The following is an 18,694-nucleotide window of genomic DNA, read 5'->3' on the forward strand; positions in this document are numbered from 1 at the left end:
TTCCTGCCTTTCGCAACCTTTCTTTATGTCTGCTTTTAAATTATTCTGCGACAGTATAGGGTCTGAGTAATGAAATCAGCCTCAAATCTTTGTGCTCCTGCTCTACACTTTATAGGGTGACATGAATAACCTTGATTGTTGTTTACTTTAGCTAATTTGCTTTTTGAACTCTGCCGGGGAAAATTCGCAAGAGTAAATAACCATAAAATATAACATTCAGCTCCCATATGAAATGTGACCAAAGCCATGGCTGAACAAGTTAATCAATACTGTATGTAAGACAGACCACAAAATCTGCATGTACAGTGAAGATAAATGTAACAGCGAGAGTGGCATATAACACCAACAATTAACATGCAGCTCACTCGCCGACGAAATACCTTGTTAAACATATTTCTACCTCGTGTCCCAAGGTGAAATTCACTTACCTTGTGACCCCACATGAAAAGAGTTCGAGCAGTATTTTAATGTTTTCCAATTTCCAGTGACATTCCTGACTTTAATGCACTCTGCAAAGAAATACGCTTTGTAATACCCAGCACTACGGAACAAAGAGATAGAAATGCTGAGAAACCAAATTTCTTCAATGTGGGGTCCTGGAAAGAAAAAAGTTTATAAGAATCCCCCGACTTAAAGGAAATAGCTTTTACAGTAGATTACACTACATCTATTAACGGGCATGACAGTATCGGCGGTGGGTTTAAAAGCATTTAAACTGCCTATTAGACTATGAAGGACGGGGCTTTATAAGTGCAGTCAGGGGAATCCTAATGCTCCTTAAAAGAGTCCCAGGACAACGTCAGCCATTTTTAATATCACTGTTGTTTCATTCATGAGAAGTGAAGGCCATAACTGATTCTGAAAAGATCATACGGTCTGATTACAGATCCACAACTTGGAATAACACAAACAGGGAGACAGGTATAGTTCCAATATAGAGTTCTTGTTAAGTCATCTCTTGGATCAGAGAAACTTTGTTCAGATTGGATTCCACAAACAAAATCTTCTGACAAGTCTAAACTTAATCTTGAGCTTTGTCATTCTGATGTATATTTATCAGAAGGTCCTCTCCAGGCAGAGACAGTCTGGGGAAAACAGTGATAAAAATGATTTAGAACTGCAAAAATGAAACAACTGACAGATCAGACTTACATCAACAAAAAACTATTCCTTTGTCTCCTATAGTATCTGTCCTGTTTCACCACCTCTTTATCTGTCCATTATTTTACTTCTGTCACTTCTACGGTCTCTCTGTTTTTCGTTGTATCTTCTTAGATTTTCAACTTTGTCCTACTTATATAAAAGAACATATAAGCCAGAGTTATAAGCAAATTTGAATTCTCATGCCGTAGCCTAGCCTGTGACTAAATCTTCATCCTGTCTCTGCCACTCCAACCCTGTACGTCTATCCCCTTAGTGATAAACTGCGGGGATCCAGGTGTGCCAGCTAGTGGCCTTCGCTATGGAGAAGACTTTACGATTGGTCAGAATGTCTCCTTCCAGTGCCAGCCAGGATATAGAATGGAGGAGGATGGATCATCTGTGAGGACGTGCACCCAAAACGGGACATGGAGTGGGAATATGCCTATGTGTACAGGTGAATGGTTTAAACTAAACTCATTTTCAATGTTTAGTAGTTGAAATCAGTGATCTAATCATCCAGTCTCCCTCTCTCTACAGCTCTCAGTCAATTTACAGGACTCAAACAGCAGCATCACATGCAGCTGCTAAAATCTGATTCCTCTCTCTCTCTCGTTCCTAACCCCTCCCTGCCTATCTCTCATAGCGGTGACCTGCCCGGCTCCCCCTGCCATTAGTAATGGGGTACTGCAGGGCAGTGACTTTGAATGGGGCAGCAGTGTGAGCTACAGTTGCTCACCAGGATATGAGCTTTCATTCCCGGCTGTCCTGACCTGTGTGGCCAATGGCACCTGGAGCGGCATGCTACCACAGTGCTTACGTAAGTACGCACACACAAACACACATATGCATGGGTACATGTAAGCACACACAAACATTTGCACACACACATGCTGTTTTTATTCTTTAACAGCCATCAGTCACAAATCTATATTTGTCCTTGAGTGTGTTCTTGTCAGCAGTGTTAACTCCTCTACTATACTAAAATGGGATTGTGTTTATGTTCGCGTGTGTGCTTGTGTGCGTGCAGCCAAGTTTTGTGGTGACCCAGGTACTCCAGTAGGTGGTTTCCGGGAGGGACGAAGTTTCATCTACCAATCGGAAGTGTCCTTCAGCTGCGTACCACCTCTCATTCTGGTCGGCACAGCGACTAGACTTTGTGAAAGTGATGGTACCTGGAGCGGCACGCAGCCACGCTGTATCGGTAAGTTTAATCATTCGTGTTTGCTTAATGACCATAGAAAACAAGGAGGCCATTATACAAATGAAAAATATTATCTATGCTCCCTTTAACTCTACTAGTCATGCAATTTCTTTTAGTCAGCTAGAAAATCTGATCATGATATATTGTTTTCCTTATGGAAAGCCTATAAAATCACTCAAGCCTTTCATTTGTTTTTCTTCTGTCCACTTTTTGCTCTGTTGGCCGAGAGAAATCAGTTTCAGGTTCCCCTAATGTTTCATATTTATGTGATCACTCAATCTCAGCTGCAAGGACTCATAATGAATAATAGAAATGACTTTGGGTCTCTTTGGGTAGAGCTGAGTATCATTTGATACTTATAAATGTTTTGATAGTTCCATTATAATAGCTGAGTTTTACATTTTGGTCAGCACCAAAAAAGAGATTTGAAAACCAACCCAGCCTCAGGTCTTAGAAGTCAAAACTTTGGCACTGTGTTTCTGAATAAATCACAAGTTAAGAAAGTTTCCAAGCATTATGCTGTTCTACTAACTTATTCAAACTACAGAAGCAAGGCTTTTAACCTCCACCAAATATTGATCTAAGATTTGGCTGATTACTTTTTAATAGTTATTGAAGATATATCTTTTATCATTTATCACCACATGAGCTGGAGTACAGCTGGTACCCTTAGGCAGGGGTGTCTCGCCCACTTCAAAGTGTGGGTTGAAATTAAAAGGTGGTGATGTCCAGCCAACTAGAGCCCCCAGACCTTTGAATAATATTTATCTGGAGGTAAAACAAATCTTCTTTTAAATAACATATCTAAGCATAATATTGACTATTTTAATGTTGTCCCATAGCTGTACACATGCTTTCTTTTGATTAATATTCTACTTTTTTGTTATTATTTCATGTGTTGACTTTCCCGACTGACAATCTGTGTGGGCTTGTAACTTATGAAACACATTATTTAGTTTATGCTAGCCTGTGAGTTTATTATGACTCACCGGGGAGCCTGGACTGGTGTCTGATATTCTCCTACCTAATGATCATGGCAATTAATGGCCCATCGTTATGAAGTTGACAGCCACATTTCAGTGTACTCATGGGTTTGCTGTGCGGAGCAACTACTGTTCTGTCAAAGTTAAAGTTACAGAGACTTATTGGAGTAATAATCAATAGTGACTGGAGGCTCATCTGAGACAATCTTGCAAATGAAAAAGGCGCCTGAGGAGGACCAGCCTTAAAGGATTCCTTTGATGTTTCCAAATTGGCAACTCTTCCTCATGAAGCTGCTGCTGCTCTCACTGTTTGATATCTCAGATGTTCTGCATTTTACAGTGATTATTCCAGCTTTGAAAGGCAGTGCAAGTTAATATCACAACCTTGTGTGTCATTAGCTCTAGCCTTAGTTAAAAACCTGTACAATTGAAAACACTCAAATGATATGCAAATAAACTAAAGACATGTTGGTTTTACGTTAGAATACTAATCAAACAAATTTATAGATCAATTAATAAAGTAATTGAAATTGAGTAAAGGCACTTTTTATATATTCATGGGTGACTTTCACACTTCAGAGACATGAGCTGCTCCAGTAACAATAGATCAGGTGCTCTTGGCAGAGCAAAGAGCCACTCTCCAGTCACGTGTCTATTAAACATTAGCATAACAGCTAGATCGGCTGCCGCATTCAGTGAATATTGGGCGTCATCCAAAATCTTTATATGGTCATAGAACTACCGATTGTTCATCTGAAATCTAGGTTGTACAGCTGAGGATCCATCACAAAAAAGGTTTTGCAAAATATATATGGTGTGTACTACTATACTTATAGGAAGCAAAGTTCAAAAAAAGTATTGCTTTCCTTTGAAGGTATCGAAGAGAGAGGAAGTAAATCTGTATTTCTGTTACACATTTAGCCCAAATTCCAGCTTCTACTTCAACAGTTTACAGTCAGTGAGTTATGTCCAAAAAGGGGGGGTTCTTGCATAGGAAGCCTTTTTTCAGAGATTACAGAGAAAACACTTGCTCATAAGTGAGAAAACAGCAGTGCACGCTGTAACTTACAGTATTTAGTAAAAAGGCTTCCAGAAACAGGCACCCACATTCTACTTCAAACAGGCTGCTGCTATCCGGGGATTAGGAAGAAGATACACAGCACATATTACAAATGGTCCCACCGGGTCAATTCACCACCACGGGATGTTTAGAGCACCGCTTCCCACGTCTAATACTGAGCAGGTGCTTAAATATCAAGTATGGTGTTGAATTGTAATAAATGAGCTTTTGTCATGCGAACAGACACTTGACTTTCTGTTCCTTCAAAGCACTAGATAAGGCATGCACACAGTGTTTTACAGCCGCTTTAAAGTCGATTGTTCCCTGTGAAATAGATGACCTAAAACGGCTCATACTGAAGTGTTACTTGATTGATGTAAAGACTTTATAACTACTGAAAAAGAAGTAGTTACACCATAAGAATGAAGGGAACTCTGTCATTTCTATATAATGATTGTTTCTCGAGCCTTTGAGATTATGAAACATACACAAGCTTTTACACAAACACAAAGTGACTCTCAGTGCTGCTTCATTTTTTTTTTCTATGATGGAAGTGAAGTGAGAATGTATGATTGAGTGTTGTGGCGGTGTGTGCGCGCTTGAGTGATTTATTAGTGTGTGATTGCGTCTGTATGTTAGTGTGTGATGTGTATTACTATGTGACTGAAACAGAATGAGTTTTGAGCTGAAGCAGCCTGCTCTTTAAATAAGACAGACGAGGGAGGTGGGGTGAGGATGGGTGCTGGGGGGAGTGGGCAGAGAGAGAGAGAGAGAGAGAGAGAGAGAGAGAGAGAGAGATACAGGGACACTGAAAGATAGAAAGAGAGGGGAATACAGCAGTTAGAGAAAGAGAGGGGGAGGTAGAGGGAGACGGCAGTGGGAGAAAGAGGGGGAAGTTAGAGAGGTACAGGGAGAGAGAGAGAGAAGTGGAGAGTGAATCTGTCATTTCGGAAGCTGTATTGAATCGAGCTCTGCGTCAGGATGTGCTCTACATGCTGATGTTCTTGCCACACACACACACACACACACACACTCTCTCTCTCTCTCTCACACATACTCTCAAAGTCAGCCCTGCTTCGTTTTCTGATAAAGCACTACTGCCCCCTGCTGCCCTGCTAGGATACATACCCTGCTGTTACCATGACAACAGAGGAGAGGAGAGTTGAGAGAGGACATAGAATGCTACTGCTAATTTATCTTTCTTTTAGATTTTGTGTGTAATTACTTCCACGCTTGTGCTGTCCCTTTCAGAGCCGACCAAAACCAGCTGTGATAACCCGGGAACACCGCGCTACGGCTCCTTAAACCGGACCTATGGTTTCAAGGTAAAAGATCTTTACTGACAGACTTAACTTTATAGCTATCTTCCCACAGTACAAGAGTAGTTGACTTACTAGCTGATGTAGAAGATGTCATTGTGGTTCCCTGACAGGTAAAGGAAATTAAATTCAATTCTTTAAGGAAAGAATGGAGGGAGAGACAGATGAAACTGAAAGATTTGAAAACTGTTTTTGGTCAGACAAAATAATATTTCAGCAAGACATTTAGCAGATTAATTGATTGTGAAATATTAAAAGGATAGCTACTATGTTATGCCATGCAGGTGGAAAAATCAGTAGTTGATAATTCTTTATTGTTTTCTGATGAATATAATTATATATTATATTTCTCCCATCATTTTAATCCCACTATAAAACTCATACACCGTATCTATGTTCAAAGATTGCTGTAATCATTCCTCTTGTCCCTTCCTCTTTTACTTCGCTGTAAAATAGAGGGCTGAAATCCATAGTCCTTGTTCTGTGCAGAAATGTATTCTAAAGTTCAGCCAAAGCTAATACGAGGCTTTAGCTCTCTGAATTGGTCGAATGGAATGGGCATCCCGGCCTGGCAGTCGTGTAGGTTTATTTGCCGTCGCTGTGTCCTGGCAACAAACCTACATGCAACTACCAGGAAGTAACCCGCCACTGCAGCTCAGCAAGCAACACTGTGCGTGGAAAAACACAATGACTGTAATCTTGGAAGAAATGATTGATGGATTGATTTCACTAACTCAGACTGTGTCGTCCTTCAACATAATTACTGTGTGTCATGTGAGTATTATATTAAGATAGTCTTGGAAACATCCTAACCTGTCCTCTAAATGTGATGAACAGGTTTGATTTAGAGTTTTATTCAGACAGTTGTGCTATACTGTGACATTCATTTGCAGTTACACAGTCATTGCACAGTAATCATCCATCATCTACATGTGCGTGAGGCTCAGATTAAATAAACAGACATGTTATGTCATTTTGAATGAACATTTGATTGTATTTTGAATTTGTCAGAGCAACACTGATTCATCTGTTACAGCGACTGAATACATGAATTTACTGTGAAGGTATTCAGAAAATGTTTGAACTCTCTTTACCTTTGTGTGTGTGCGTGCGTGCGTGTGTCATTTCCTCTCTCTCTCCACAGGTGGGGAGTGTGGTGTCATTTCAGTGCCAGCCAGGACATTTGATTCAAGGCTCCTCCTCTAGAACCTGCCAGCCTGATCTGACATGGAGCGGAGCACAACCTGAGTGCATACGTAAGAGACATACATCCTATTGATTTGTCAACTCATTGCACATCCATCCTCTGTCTGTCAGACTCTAACTCCAGTGCACAAATTCCTTCTCCACCCTCCAGCCCATGCCTGTAAGCAGCCAGAGAGCCCACTCCATGTGGACGTGGTGGGTATGGATCTGCCTGGTTTTGGCTACACCTTAGTGTACAGCTGTCAACATGGCTACTTCCTGGCGGGGGGTTCTGAGCACAGAGTCTGCAAGAGTGATGGCACTTGGACAGGAAAGATGCCTATATGTCGAGGTAAAAAAATCCCATGTATATATTTGAATATTTCATCTGTCTCGTGCTTTGATTGATCTTTTCCCAGAGACATGATGTGTGAGTGAAGTAGCAGTGCTGAGTGTGTCTTGCTCAAGGACACTTTGTCAGCAGCACGTGTACCTGGCCATCTGGAGTAGGGTGAGATTTCCTGATGAGCTTGTCGCTGGTCTGGCAGCACTGATAAAAAAAGATAATACGATATCCCGCTGAGTTTCATCCTTCATTAGATTAGCCTGGTCAGGTCCTTACAGGTGAAGTTATGAATTCATCACATCATGACATCACATTTGTTCCCCACCACTGTACTGCACACACAGAGTTTACAGCCACAGACTGATTGTGTTACCAGAATGTGTGTACAGTATCATGGATGTGTTTCCATACATTAAAAAAACTTAAATATTATAGTACTAGATTGTATCTCTGCTAACACTTGGTGTTTGTACATATGAAAAGTGGGATGATGCCAGTCTGGAGCCTGTTAATGTTTTATTCCAGTCCACCACTGTCTTTGTGTTATGAGCATGTCATTCAATGCACGGAGTCACTGAATTGTAGCTCCACTTTCTTTTCTGAGCACTTTCAGGGCTTCTTGTTCATGTTAGCTTTAAAGTTGAGATTGAAAGTATCTCCTCGACCTTGGAAACAGTTGCAGACTAAACAGTCTCGCCTCAGGGTTCATTTAGCATCTGTTCAGCAGCCTTCGATTGTATCACAGAAACATCCATCAGTACTAGTGCAAATAGCAAGGTGTAGATTCTGTAAGATTTGCTCATTAGAAATGATTTAACTAGTTTGGGGTTTTTTTGTTTTTCTGCAATAAACATCAAAAAATGTTGACAGATGTTGTGAAACCCATGTTTGCACAAGAAAAAACTACAAACTTTAACTTCTTGGGAATCATTCCACCAAGACTGGCACCCTTTTGCCTTGAAGTAGCCTTTAAAATTGAAGCACTCTGATCCAATTTGAGATTCTAGGACAAATACTCGTCTTTGCTTGCCTTTACTTGTTGGCAACAATGGCTGCATCTTGAAGTGATGATAGAGGCTGTTCTGAATGGACAAACCCAAAGTGCCTTCAGGTCACTTTTAAAAGGATAAAACATGCACTACAATTATTGGTCATGAACTCTATTTGCATTTCTCTGTCTACAAACAACTAAACTAAAGGGCTTTATTTTGGGTGACCCTTTTCAACACACTCATTATACGCATGTGTGACTAACAGTGACCAGCACTGCATTCTAATTTGGTAATTTGGTAACATTAGGTGCACTCTCCCCTGCATGAAACTAGTTTCTTAGGCTATCAGCTGATGGACCTGTAAGTCAAACAAGAGCCAAATGGAAATGTTTGATTCTCATTTTATACTGTGAGCCTACAGCTCTGCTTGTGTGATCTAATAGGACATTATCTTTCTCCCTCTGTCTGTCTAGCCGGAGAGAAGAAGAAACCTGTGAAGCCAGCAACAGGAACTCCCAGCCCCAAACTGAATGGTCAGTTCTAGTCCAGTCCAGTCCTGTTATTCCTCATCTATTCTTGATCTCTCTTATCTATTCTTTTTTGGTCTGGCTGGTTTGTTTTCGTCGACTGTAAGTAAAAAAAAAAAATCTTCACTGCTCCTCTGCACTCCGCTCTTCTCTGTTCCACTTTGTTGTTCTTCCCGTGCTCATGTCGATTTTATTGTACTGTACTGCTTTCAATCGTGAATAATTTATTTTTCCTCACTACACATAGAAAGGTTAAATTAACTACTGTGATGTGGTGTTCACTTCTGTGTTCGGACCTGCTCCGTTGTGGTTCTTCCATAACTGAATAACTGTGCTTCTCATTGCACATAAGAGAGTTTCTATGGCTACTGCGTGTGTGTGTGTGTGTGTGTGTATATATATGTATATATATATATATATATATATATATATTCTGACTGTTGTATTCTGTAGTTCCAGATGATGTCTTTGCTCCAAACTACATATGGAAAGGTTCTTATAATTACCGCGGGAGGAAGCAGCCTATGACTCTGAGCATCACCAGCTTCAACTCCACAACAGGGAGAGTCAACGTGTCCCTTAGCAACGGCAACATGGACCTGCTCCTATCAGGCAAGTTCTGGATAATTATAGCCTCCCCAGTATATCCAGTATAGTATGGGAATTTACATGACATGATCCTACTATATGTAATGATCATGGTAAAGCACATCATGATGTTCTGAATAATATAAAGCTACAACCATCAACACGTTTGCTGAGCCTCTGTGAATCGTTTGCGCTGTTTTCTAATAGTGTCTGTATTTCACTTCTTTCCTGGAGCTACAATCCTTCTTTTTAATGTAGCAACTGCCTTTGCCCCCAAACTCGCACATATTCATACACAGACCTCCCTAAACAGCATCAGCAGGGGGTTAAGACCCTATTAAAACACAAATCCTGTTGAAGCTAGAATTGCTTCCTTGAGTAGCAGAGAGCTCAGACACCATATCACAAAACCATGCCACTATCAGACTTTTAACATGCATTGTCTGGCTTAAAGGAGCAGCTTTAGATCAATAACAGCTAAAGCTGAGCTCACGCAGGCACCAAAAGGCCAGCTGCATAACAAGAATTTTCTTAAAATGTCATGTTTTTCTCACCTAAGCACCACACTTAAAGGAGTAGTTCAGCATATTTGAAAAGATTTTTTTTTTTCTTTGTGAGCGTAAAATGAGAAAGCAATGAGTCAAGTCAGGGCATTAAGTATGAAGCTGGAGTCAAGACATGTAAAGACTGCAGGCATGGGGAAACATTTGGCTTGGCTGTAGTGAAAGCTGTCAGATTAACAGAAAAATGTATCTTCTTTGTTTGACCTGTACATCACCAGGAAAGTAGAACTATGAACTATTTCTTGACTCGTCACATGCTGTGTGTGAGTTCTGCTGTCTCCAAGCTTTTAATCTATAGTTGTGTTTACATAAACATATTTTGATGCACATTTTGAAATATTGCATTCGAAAAGGTTAACAGAAAAGACTAAATAAAAAAAAAAAATAATAGAAAACTTTTCGCAAAAAGTCTTTACGCTTGTTTGATGTAGTTTTGCAAACACTTATTCGGTCAAATTCGAGTCAGTTGTTTTCTCGCTCCTCACCCATCACTCCCAGTAGCTCTGTAAATACAGCCATGATAGCTCCAGACCGATCTGATGTAACCCTCCTCATATTAATCTATGAAACACACAGAAATGCCATATTTCCATCATATTTTCCACATTGTTTTTCACAGCTCTTTTAATTACATCATCGTATTGCACACTGTTCTCCTGCAGAGGTATAATGGTTTCCTGACTGGAGGATTGGTGCCACTGTTTATCTCGATGAACCAACTCCTAATAATAGGTAGTGGTTGCGGATGGAAACGAGCATTTATTAGTCAATTTTTTTAGCAGAATAACTCGAAATTCATTTAAAATACACATTACACACTACGGATGCATTCGGATGGAAACACGTCTTTCGTTGGTTTATTTATGCTGAGTGTTTTTTCTAATGATCTGTATTCTGACCTGCTCCACTCTTTAGGAGTATATAAGGCTTCTGAGGCCAGGCTGTTATTGCTGATGTACCAGGTGAACTATGTGAACCAGCTCAAAGATTCAGCCATCTCTCCAGCCAAAATCATAGATGACTCCTGGACCATGGATGGATTTGTAAGTCTGACTAGATGCAGAGTAATTTATTTAATTAGATTCAGTTAAGCACGAACGATTTCAAAGGGTTAACGCAACATGTCACATAATAGATGCTTCTCATCATAGTTAATTAAAAATGCAAGACAAATGTTTTCAGTGCACTAACCTGTTTTTGTAAAGTCATTACAGTGCTGTTGATTATAGATACATCAGACAGAGGTCAGTCAGAGAGACGATTTACTGCTCTGTACTTGGCATAGTGTTTAAGCAAAGTTAATACTGCATGAATCCATGCAGTATTCACTTTGCATATATGCATTGCCTGGAGCTCAATTGTCTAAATCTAAAGGTATTTTTCAGTCAAATAATTAAACCATTTTTAATCCAAAATCAGAAATATGTCTTGGATTTGTGTTGACACAAACACAAAATGTATCCAACCTCTGTCCCTCTCCTATTACGATATGTTTCCTTCATTTTCTTTCATGTCCTCTTTTCCTCTCTAGGTATCTGCAGAGCCTGATGGTTCTAGTTATGTATTCCAAGGTTTCATTCAGGGAAAAGACTACGGACAGTTTGGACTGCAAAGACTGGGTAATTCTCTCACTTTAGTAACAGCACTGCACAATGAATATGTTTCTTACGTCGATTTGGACTATAACTGATAGAAAGAGAGAGAGAGATGGAAACTTCTGATAAAATGCTTCCAAGAACCTCCTTAATGTAGAAAGTGATCTGGCAACAACCTTACTGCTCATGCTGAGTCAGCCTTACAGTGGCTACTTCCTTCCCAAAAAGCAAAAGCTGCTCTTCAGACTTTAAGTCATCCTACAGCCTGCATCCACAGATGACTAGACCATCTCCATCATATAGAGTTGAAAGCTCTCCCTTACTTTAAGTTATCAATAACTCATAACTTCTTTCTGTAGTGCAAGTTCATGGACATCCTGCAAATGCTAAGACGAGAAACAAAATTGTGATCTGTCAGCATTCGCTGACAAGATCTTACTTGCAGCTGCTGTGGCGAGAAATGGCAATCCTGTGTAGGCTTTGTCAGTTATCAACATCCCTGCACAGTACTAGCACAGAGACTAACAATATAACGTGTAACACAATCACAGTTCTGATAATGTTAAAGCACTAACCTTCGTCCGGGCATATGTGAACACAGCAGTCACCCTTTTATGCAGGGCAAAACAAGTGAGCAACAAAAAAGCCAAGATTGCTAAAAAAACGGAGGTCTCCCATGAATCGTGGGCCGCATATGTGACTTTAGCACAATTTCAAAAGCTAAACTACTGATAAATGTATATGCTGATCAAGAAATCTGCTCAGGAAGTGAGCTTATAATCAAAATGTATAAGCCATGCATATATTTATGCAAATCATTTGGTAACCACATATGCACATCAGCACACGTATTCTCCCTGATTAATAGGTCACAAACTGCTGTGCTTGTATCCTACGTGTACTTTGTCAGTTCATTAAGTCCATTAAAAAGTGTGTGACAGCGATCCCATAGTAATAAGGCCTGAATCATTACTGTACAAGATGTCTCTGTTTGGCCCTGTCTGTACCTGTTTGTCATCATTCATAACAGCTTTAATAATACCAATAATGCTTAGAATCAGTTATTTCTGCTCAAGCTCTGACACCAAAGAGCATAAATATACACATCAGCATTAAAGTGCTGCATAAATTTCTGTCACTGTAACTTCCCTATGCTAATGATGCCGGATGACAATCACCAACTCTGTCCAATCAAGGCACTACGTGTCAGTCTGTCTTACGTACATGTTTACTCCTCTTGGTTTGTTTGTAAAAAGTGAACTGGAACCGGACCACAACTAGGATGAAACAATCTTTTTTTATTATTTATCTATTTGTACTTGGTGTGAACACACCCTAACTGTGTGGACAATGACATAACACTTTTCTTCATATGCCACAGGTCTGAATATGTCAGAGAGTCATAACTCTCCACCCCCTCAGCTTGGTACCAACAGCAGTTCTGTCGCTATCGCTATTCTGGTGCCTTTTTTCGCTCTAATATTCACTGGCTTTGGCTTTTATCTCTACAAACAAAGGTATGTGCTAAAAAAAAAAAAGCCTGACATCTCTTTTTAGAGTATATTTGTTCAAGTTCTGCAAAAGCAAATGCATTACATTCCTGTCACTACATTCTTAGCTCACCTCTGTTTTTTATTTTTGCCATGGAAAATGTAGAAAGGCATCGTTAACATTTGAAGAAGCTGTCTGATTGATGAAAACACTACCTGCCTCAGTGGTTTGGTTGTTGAGGTACTTGGAGACAATCAACGCATTGTCTATTGCAAAGTGTGCTGCAAAACACTTCTGTTTAGGAGGTGTTAAATTGGATTTTTCAGAGATATGATTTAAGCACAAATGACTGGTGTTTGCATTGTTAGGAAATGCAAATAACTTCTGTTCTGCTGTTAATATCTCTTACTGAAGGAATTAGTTTTGGATGGGCTGATTGGAATCTCACTAGGCTTCCAAAAAGCAGAACGCTCTCTTTAATCCGTCTTAAAGCTTGTTTACTATGCCTCTACTCCTAAGACTGCATTCGCTATTGTGCACTGGCCATGCAGTGAAGTCAACATTAACAGATAATTAGAACAATTTTATCATCGATGATGGTGTGTTTATACCTTCTTTGCTGTTTTTTTTTCACAGAACCACACCAAAAACACAGTACACAGGCTGCTCAGTCCATGAAAACAACAATGGCCAGGCTGCCTTTGAGAATCCAATGTACAACACCAATGCCAAGGCTGTGGAGGGGAAGGCTGTTAGATTCGATCCGAATCTAAATACTGTCTGCACCATGGTCTGAGGATTGATTATCCTCACATGAACTCAATGACTCAGATATCTAATGGGACCACAACTGGTACGAGGCTGTAGAGGGGAAAGCCGTATGCTTCGACTCAAACCTCAACATTGTCAGCAACATGGTCTTACGCATTGATTACAAAAGACCCTCAGTCCCAGTTCAGAAACCTAATCTCTCCAAGCGGTGGGAAAAGTGTCCAACTGAAACCAAAACCCAGCGTTGTTTCCTTTCATGCACAGCGTTTTGGATCCACGAATGAAATTTAAACAAAATGTCTGCTACCTTTGATGGATGCAACACAGCCAGTGAAAACTCACAGCGGAATGTGACATCGAGTGAAAGTAAAAGGAAGCAACCCAACGGAAAACTATTATCTGTCTCTAACCCCAAGACTCAGCTGGTCATGGATAGTTTATAATTTGATTCTAAACCAGACACAGCCATTATACTTCAACCTCTTATTTAACCCCGCTCACTGTCTCTAATACCAGTAGTAAAAATTAAGCCATGACCTGCTTGTCCGATATCATGACATGTCACCATAACCCAATGCCGGATTTTGTATTTCACACAGAGCTTTGCAGAGAAGGACCCGCTCTGAACTATGTGACCGTTAGTCCTTGCCTGGAGAGAAAGAGAGAGAAAGGGAGCACATCAGTGCTCTGGCCATGGTTATACATCATGGAGATAAACTGCACTACAAAAATGGGTTGATTTCATTTGGACTGCGTTGTCTCTCTGACTGTACTGAACAAATCCTCACTGTGAGGAACACAGAAGCAAAATGGCCACAGATGGAGGAGAGTGTGGCATGAAGATGATGTCACAGAAGACACTGTGAAGCAAAAAAACCTGATTCTGAATATCTGGGTTGAAAACTGACAGTCAAAGACACTGTCACCAGCAGACCATCAGTAAAGCAGACTGACTAGTTGTGAATAGAAGCCTATTTCTAAAAAAAAAAAACGACCACGGAATACAATACACTAGCAACCAGACAGGACAACCTTGTGTCTCCATGACAACCAGAGGCTGGTGTCACTAGTCTTGTCTTTTTCTATTAAAATGGAATCTAAAACGACTAATGCTAGCAGACAGTAGCAAAAGTTGCTTTGAAAAGAGACTAAACTCTTAGGCAAAGGATAAGGGCAGCCCTGGAGACGGATCTATAATCCTAACTGAATTGGGATTAGGGCAAAGCAAAACTAAACAGAGTCTGACGGGGAGACAGCACTGAGAGAACAGATGAGAAGAGACGGACTCTTCGAATGGATAAACTGCTCCTTCTCATCCAATGGACAAGAGAGGATGCTGAGGAGACGGAGACAGCCCCTAACTGAACTGGAAGTAGAGTGAGGGAGTCATCAGGAGAAAAGATGAGATCTTAAAATCCTAACGCAAGCCAATCAGAGCCTGTCTAACCTGAAATCAACTACTGAGAGAGGTCGACCTTCCTTCCACATAATGAATCAGATCAGACAGAAAATGGCCTTGAGGAAAGATGTTCCTGATCCTGTGAATTTAAATGGATTCTGATGAGAAAGGCACTGAATGGATACAGAGGACTCTGATGGACTTACAAAGAAAAAGACTTTGAGAAACAGAGAAAGCTCTGGCACTAAAGCACATTTTACAGGAACACTACCTGTCTATCCACGGAGAGACGGACTAACACAGGGACAGATGGAAAGGTTAGAGGGAAACTGACAGGATGAGTGACAGACAGAAAAAAATGGCAGGTACACACACTAACAAAAATCTGGAGAAACAGGAAGACAGACAGAGAGCAGACAGGTGGTATTAAGACCAACAGTTAGACACACAAGCAGACAGACAGGTTCAAGAAAGACAAGCAGGGTCTTAAGACTGTTGCAGACCACCGTCTCCACTCCGTGGACAAATAGGCTTGAACACAGATTAACACGCTTACTGAAGGACAGACAGGAGACACAGACATTTGCTGATAGACAGGCTAAAAGAAAGACAAACAGGGTTGTAGCCCTACGATTGTGGACATGGTTCCACTATAATTCTGCACTCTGCGAGTGCTTATCTTCTTTCTTTGTTATTGCTGCAGAATCTTCTGATCTGTAAATCTATTGCATATATATTCGGGAGCATTCACCACCTATATTTTTGTGCTATATATTTACCACAGGGGAGGGGCTGAAGGGGAAAGAAGGATTATAGCAGAGTTTTTCGGAGAAAAAAAAAAAGAAAGAAATATCAGAATAAAAGATGTTACAACTACGTGCTGTTCACAGAAGTCACAAACAGTATTTTGGTTCAGTTGTAATTGGAATTGGTTCATTTTTAATTTCTTGTGCGACGTGAAGTTTCTCTCACCATCACTGTCTTTCCCACTGAGGCAATCATGAGTGTCAGTGATGTTGTTGTTGTCATTACTGTTGAGATGATGCAAGGTTTGCCAGCAACAATCATGATCTTTAAATGAATCAAACATCCATCACAGATGGCAGAGAGATGGAGTTTGTGCTGTGGCTTCCATTTGTTTGGCCCTTCAACAGAGCTGTGGGCCACTACAGACACATACATGTCCTCTATAATGGTCACCGCTGTGACAGACAACATTTTAATGATCTGATGCCACAGAGATTTGCACATCAAAACAAATGTTGTTTTTCAGAGACAATTCTGAGCTGTCAACAAACTCAGTGTTGCCACGGCAACCAAGAAATCCCAGCTCTCAAAGGAACCCACTTGTTTGATTACACATGGCCAAACGCTTACAGAGCTCTAACTATCTCATGTCTCTCACAAGGACATGCTAAAAAAGAAGCACGGCACGAGGACGGTTAAAATGATATGAATAATAACGATGGTGATAATTGCTGGTGAACTGCCCAACATGTAGTTTGTGGATGATGGGCTGCTGTATGTACAAGCTGTTTTGACCCAAGTAGAATATTTATGTTGTACATTGACATATCAGTTCATGTTTGAATTTTTATAAATGGAGGATTTGAAAGTAAAAAAGTGAGTTTGATTTTGGAAGAATGGTTTTTAAAGTCGTAAAACCTCAAAGGCAAGATCTGTAAATGAACACGAGTTCACCTCCAGTGTTGGTTGTGAATTTCCCCCGTGTTAAAAATGTGTTTGGTCTCACAAATCAATACTGAGATCACATGAATTCTGTTTTCGGGTTCTTTTAAAATGTTATTTTCCCCTGTGCTGAAACCTACATCAATTATAAATCAGTGTTCACTATTTACAAGCTTTGATTTTAGGTTTAAAAAAAGAGTTTGTACCACCTTTGGCACTTCCTAAGTATCATATGCACACTAGATTTTAATATTTGTGTGTGTGAGCATTGCATTTGAAAAGCTAAAAGACCTTGAATATTATGTCTTTCAGAAACACTGACGCATTAAGATGAAGTGACCATTCGGAGAAGATCTTAAGATTTCAAGTTGCCGATTCAAACTAAAAAACTCAAAAACATAACCAAGGCCATTGAGATTCGATATTTCCCCTTGCTATTGCTCATTTTTATTTCATAAAAATATAGCCTTATAATCTCAGCTCACTGTTCCTTGGCTGGTAGCTACTTTTCAAATCTCATCTTCCACCTATTCTATTAACTTTTGTACAGCTGGCAACCTTCATTGTATTTAGCCCCTGCAAGCCACTGGAGGCTGTTCTTGCACATGTTGTTGGCCTTTCTGATGGTTTCATCTGCCATCAATGAACCACTGCTGAGAGAAGATGTTTGATATTTGTGTGAAACCATGCATAACATCCATATATTAGTGTCATATTGTAAGGGTTGGGCCTGAAAATACACCATATACCGTAACTATATTAATTGGTTCCCATGTGAATACAGGAATACATGTATCAACGAGCATGAGTCACTGTTTTTCGGCTTTGGTGCCCATTTAAAAAAAAAAAAAAAAAAAAAAAAAAAAATACTTGTTCTGTTTTGAAGAGCCTGGTTTAAAGGTTTAGAACTGAATTCAGTGAGTTTGGGGTCCTACACATGATGAATACCAGTTGTTTTTAATGAGTCTGGGTGTCAGGGTGAGCGGAAACATCTACTTTGTTTTAAGAACCCCCTGCTGTCGTGACCACAGACGCCGACCGCAACCAGCTGACAGAAAACTCCTTTTAAAGTCATTATTGATTTAAAAGCAACGGTAGCTGCGGCTTCCTTGTTTATCAATGCTGCGACTGTCCCGCACTGCATCGCTATGGTGACATTGTTTCTTCTTACAGTTTGGATTGATTGTTGCTGCTGTTGTTGTTGTTGTTGCTGTTGTTGTTGTTTTCTTTTCGGTATGGATCTGACACAGTGCCTACCAAAAACCATGGGACCCTCCCTGTCATCCACACACACATATGCTTTTTTCAAACACATACACACACACATAGAAACACACACACATGAAACAACCCCACACACACACACACACACACACACACACACACCTGCTTTAGCCCTACCCTTCATCAGAAGTCATTTTTTTCTAAGCTTCAGTCTATTTTGCCACAAGCTTTTCCTACTGACTGACCGCAATAAGACCCATGTGATTTGAAAGACTTAAAGCTGTTCCTGCCTGGGGACATTGGAAATATTCACCATTTGAAAAAAAAAAAGATGAAATATAGAATAAAAAAGTGTTTTGTACAGAAATATATTTTTATGATGAAATTATTTGTAAAATGTATGAATCTATTATGTAAATTTTCAATGCAATGTAAGATTAAAAAAGGCTAATTGCTTTTGTAAAAAATGTGTCTTCCTTTACTGTTTTTTGTTTTACTTAAAGTGATTTTCTGTGAACTGATGTTTTGACCACTTGAACTGATTCATACCAGGCAAACACAACCTCAGATAACACATGAACGTGCTGTCATTTATGAGGAATGCACCACAGTACAGGC

At 40.1% G+C, this 18,694-nt stretch overlaps 1 protein-coding gene across 5 annotated transcripts in view; it reads left to right on the forward strand.

The window, feature by feature from the left end:
• The window catches only part of csmd3b (CUB and Sushi multiple domains 3b), a 326,622-nt gene extending 308,903 nt beyond the window's left edge, over window positions 1–17,719 (forward strand). For all 5 annotated transcript variants that reach the window (XM_027286357.1, XM_019254824.2, XM_027286358.1 and 2 more), the window contains exons 61-72: window positions 1,418–1,597; window positions 1,787–1,960; window positions 2,171–2,344; window positions 5,639–5,712; window positions 6,851–6,962; window positions 7,064–7,243; window positions 8,703–8,762; window positions 9,210–9,368; window positions 10,823–10,950; window positions 11,439–11,526; window positions 12,884–13,019; window positions 13,630–17,719. In XM_027286357.1, the coding sequence (XP_027142158.1) occupies window positions 1,418–1,597; window positions 1,787–1,960; window positions 2,171–2,344; window positions 5,639–5,712; window positions 6,851–6,962; window positions 7,064–7,243; window positions 8,703–8,762; window positions 9,210–9,368; window positions 10,823–10,950; window positions 11,439–11,526; window positions 12,884–13,019; window positions 13,630–13,789 (1,625 nt within the window). In that variant the 3' untranslated portion in view covers window positions 13,790–17,719. The remainder of the gene's footprint in view (window positions 1–1,417; window positions 1,598–1,786; window positions 1,961–2,170; window positions 2,345–5,638; window positions 5,713–6,850; window positions 6,963–7,063; window positions 7,244–8,702; window positions 8,763–9,209; window positions 9,369–10,822; window positions 10,951–11,438; window positions 11,527–12,883; window positions 13,020–13,629) is intronic.
• Window positions 17,720–18,694: the final 975 nt, after the last annotated feature.

This window comes from Larimichthys crocea, chromosome XIII (assembly GCF_000972845.2).
Source record: "Larimichthys crocea isolate SSNF chromosome XIII, L_crocea_2.0, whole genome shotgun sequence".
NCBI lineage: Eukaryota > Metazoa > Chordata > Actinopteri > Sciaenidae > Larimichthys > Larimichthys crocea.